The sequence below is a fragment of the Austrofundulus limnaeus genome, unplaced genomic scaffold, assembly GCF_001266775.1.
Source record: "Austrofundulus limnaeus strain Quisiro unplaced genomic scaffold, Austrofundulus_limnaeus-1.0 Scaffold191, whole genome shotgun sequence".
In the NCBI taxonomy this organism is placed as follows: domain Eukaryota; kingdom Metazoa; phylum Chordata; class Actinopteri; order Cyprinodontiformes; family Rivulidae; genus Austrofundulus; species Austrofundulus limnaeus.
The window spans coordinates 7095-9784 of record NW_013952593.1 but is presented as its reverse complement, the minus strand read 5'-3'; the positions used below and the strand labels follow the sequence as shown (position 1 = coordinate 9784).

Sequence of the window (2690 nt, the reverse complement as noted above, 5' to 3'; positions counted from 1 at the left end):
GGGAAAATTTTCCCAATAAACTTCCTTGTGGGATCCAAAGCGCGTCGTGGGGACCAATGCCCGTTCCCTACAGGTCCAAATGTAAATTACAGGTGTGGGGTTACATTTAGGACCAAGGTTTAGGTTAGTTTTAAGGTCCTGTACCCGTGAGGTTAGGTTTAAAGTATCAGGGTCAGTAAGGGAATAAGGGATCAGGGTTATGGATATGACCAGTAAAATAATGGAAGTCAATACAAAGTCCTCAGTTTGATGCAAGTACAAGGATATGTGTGTGTGTGGGTTTTTTGTGACATATGAGGACTATTTTAAGTAAGTAAGTAAGTAAGTAACCAAGCAAGTAAGTAAGTAAGTAAAAATTTATTTATAGGGCGCCTTTCATAGAAATGGAATTCACAAGGTGCTGTACAATAATCATTAATGTAGAAAGAGTTGATTGGCTGCAGGTGCTGTACAATAATCGATCACAAATAGAAAAACAGAAATACTTGACAATTACAATACAAATGATGAAATTCCTGTTAATACATTCTCAATTTTTTTGGAATAGTAGGGGGCATGGAATAAAAATGATGGAGGAAAAAAGTAATTGAGGTATACACAATAGATAGGCTTGCCTGTAACTAATTGGAATCAATGATCATGGCATATAAGATGTAAATGAATGGATATCAGTCAGAATTAAAATACGTGTTTTGCAGTCAAGGAAATTTAGGTTCAGGATTTATATTGTGGACGGCAGGATACCTTCAGCTAAATGCTTGAGTGAATAAAAGTGTTGTTAGTTTATTTTTAAAGGTGTCAGTGTCATCAAGGGAGCGCAGATGGACCGGGAGAGCATTCCAAAGTCTGGGAGCCATGGAGGAGAAAGCACRGTCTCCGCAGGATGTCAGGGAATTTGTTTATGATCTGACTCAGGGGGCGGATGTAGATGAGGAACAGAATAGGGCCCAGAATGGAACCCTGTGGTACTCCGCAGGTGAGTTGTGCTGAACCAGAATATGTTTGATCTACAAAGACTGAGAAGTCACCTACATGTGGGAATAATTGGTACATATGTWGACCTAAACTGAGTCCCCCTTTAGTTTAAATGCCATTGGTGGGATGTTAGGTTTAGGACCAAGGTGTGAACTGAGTTTAGGTTAGTTTTASGGTCAGGTACCTGTGAGGTTAGTGTTAGGGTAGGGGGTCAGGGTTAGGTTGTAGAAATTTAATGGAAGTCAAGGGAATGTCCCCATTTGTATAGATGGACATAGCTGTGTGTTTGTGTGTTTGTGTGTATGTGTGTCTCCGGTAGGCCTTTTCTCTGCAGCCACATGCTGGCTCCATCCCTCTCTTTATCTCTGTGCTTCTATAGTGAAGCGTTGACCCTGACTGTGTCTGTTAGAGATGACCTCATCTTCAGCTCTACCCCAACCCCACCTCCACCCATGCGCTCTGTACAATAGGAATGGGATTAGGGGCTTTAATAGTGCTCTGGCTGCTCGATGCCGGACCCTATTGTTGCTTTGTGGGGATGGGTGGGGGGTGCGAGTGGTCACACTGACATTCTGACACCACGCATCCATCTTGGTTTGCGAGCTGGAAAAGGTTTGATTTAAGCTTACAGAATGTGTCAGACGGGAAATGTTTGAATGGCTTCAACAAATCCAGACTCATACACGACTCTGGTTAGGTTAGATCAAAGAATTAAAGAAAGAACAGGATCACTATCAGGCAGGAAGGAAAGTACTTGTGTTGCACTGCCCCCTAGAGGCCGTGTTAGGTATGAGCTGAATCACTGAGAGCATCATGACACACTGCCCATCWCTCCACACAGCTTCAATTATGTCCTTTATTTACAGAGCTGTGTTCTTCCTTATTACACTGCAGTATTATGTGCTATACTGCAGTATACTGAATAATACTGCAGTATTATTACAGAATATCTAAAATGATGAAGTTTTCACTGTCCTGAGCTGAAATCAGAGTTGTGTGGTGTGAGTCACTCAGCACTCAGTCAGAAGTGATGAATGACGGCGCTGGACCTGGATCTGGACCCAAACCTGAGGACACTCAGAGAGAGAGAGAGAGAGAGAGAGAGAGAGAGAGAGAGAGAGAGAGAGAGAGAGAGAGAGAGAGAGAGAAACCAGTCAGAGAGAGTGAGAGAGCCTCACACAGACCGTGCTGACTTTGTAGTTGCCGACAGACACCTGACAGGTGAGGAATCGAACCAGGCTACTTCCTGGTGCTTCAGAGGGGGTCTGGATTGGGGGATGAGAAGGGAGGTGTGGGTGTTTTGTGGACTCCTTATTTCCCACGGCTTGGTTTCAGTTTGCAGATGCCGACAGATGTGCCTCCAGAACAGCTCAGTCACAAAGAGAATGTGATCCAGGTAAGGGTCCACACAGCAACCMGAGCCCCCAGAACTCCTGCTGTAAGTTGGATTTATAGTGTGTGTGTTTGTGTGTGTGTGCATATGAGGGGGGCGTGCACAAGTGTGTTTTCTGTGGGTGGTGGTGCAGAGTGCAGCTGCTTCCTGAAACATTTAAATACTACAATACTAAAATAGTAAATTACTGAACTAACAGAGTGAAGTTTGTAAAACAAGGCTTCTTGTACTGCTTTACATAATGGTTCATATTACTCAAATTTAAAGGGGCGATATCATGTAAAATCAACTTTTTTGAGTTTTATATCATGTTACAATGTTA

General features: G+C 43.1%; 1 protein-coding gene across 1 annotated transcript in view; it reads left to right on the top strand.

Annotated features, from left to right (window-relative positions):
- Nucleotides 1-2039: 2039 nt before the first annotated feature.
- Nucleotides 2040-2690, top strand: part of LOC106524550 (GTP-binding protein REM 2) — a gene marked incomplete at its 3' end in the record, with an annotated part of 4659 nt that continues 4008 nt past the window's right edge. Inside the window, 2 exon segments of the mRNA XM_014018395.1 lie at nt 2040-2196; nt 2311-2371. Of these exon segments, the coding sequence (XP_013873849.1) occupies nt 2318-2371 (54 nt within the window).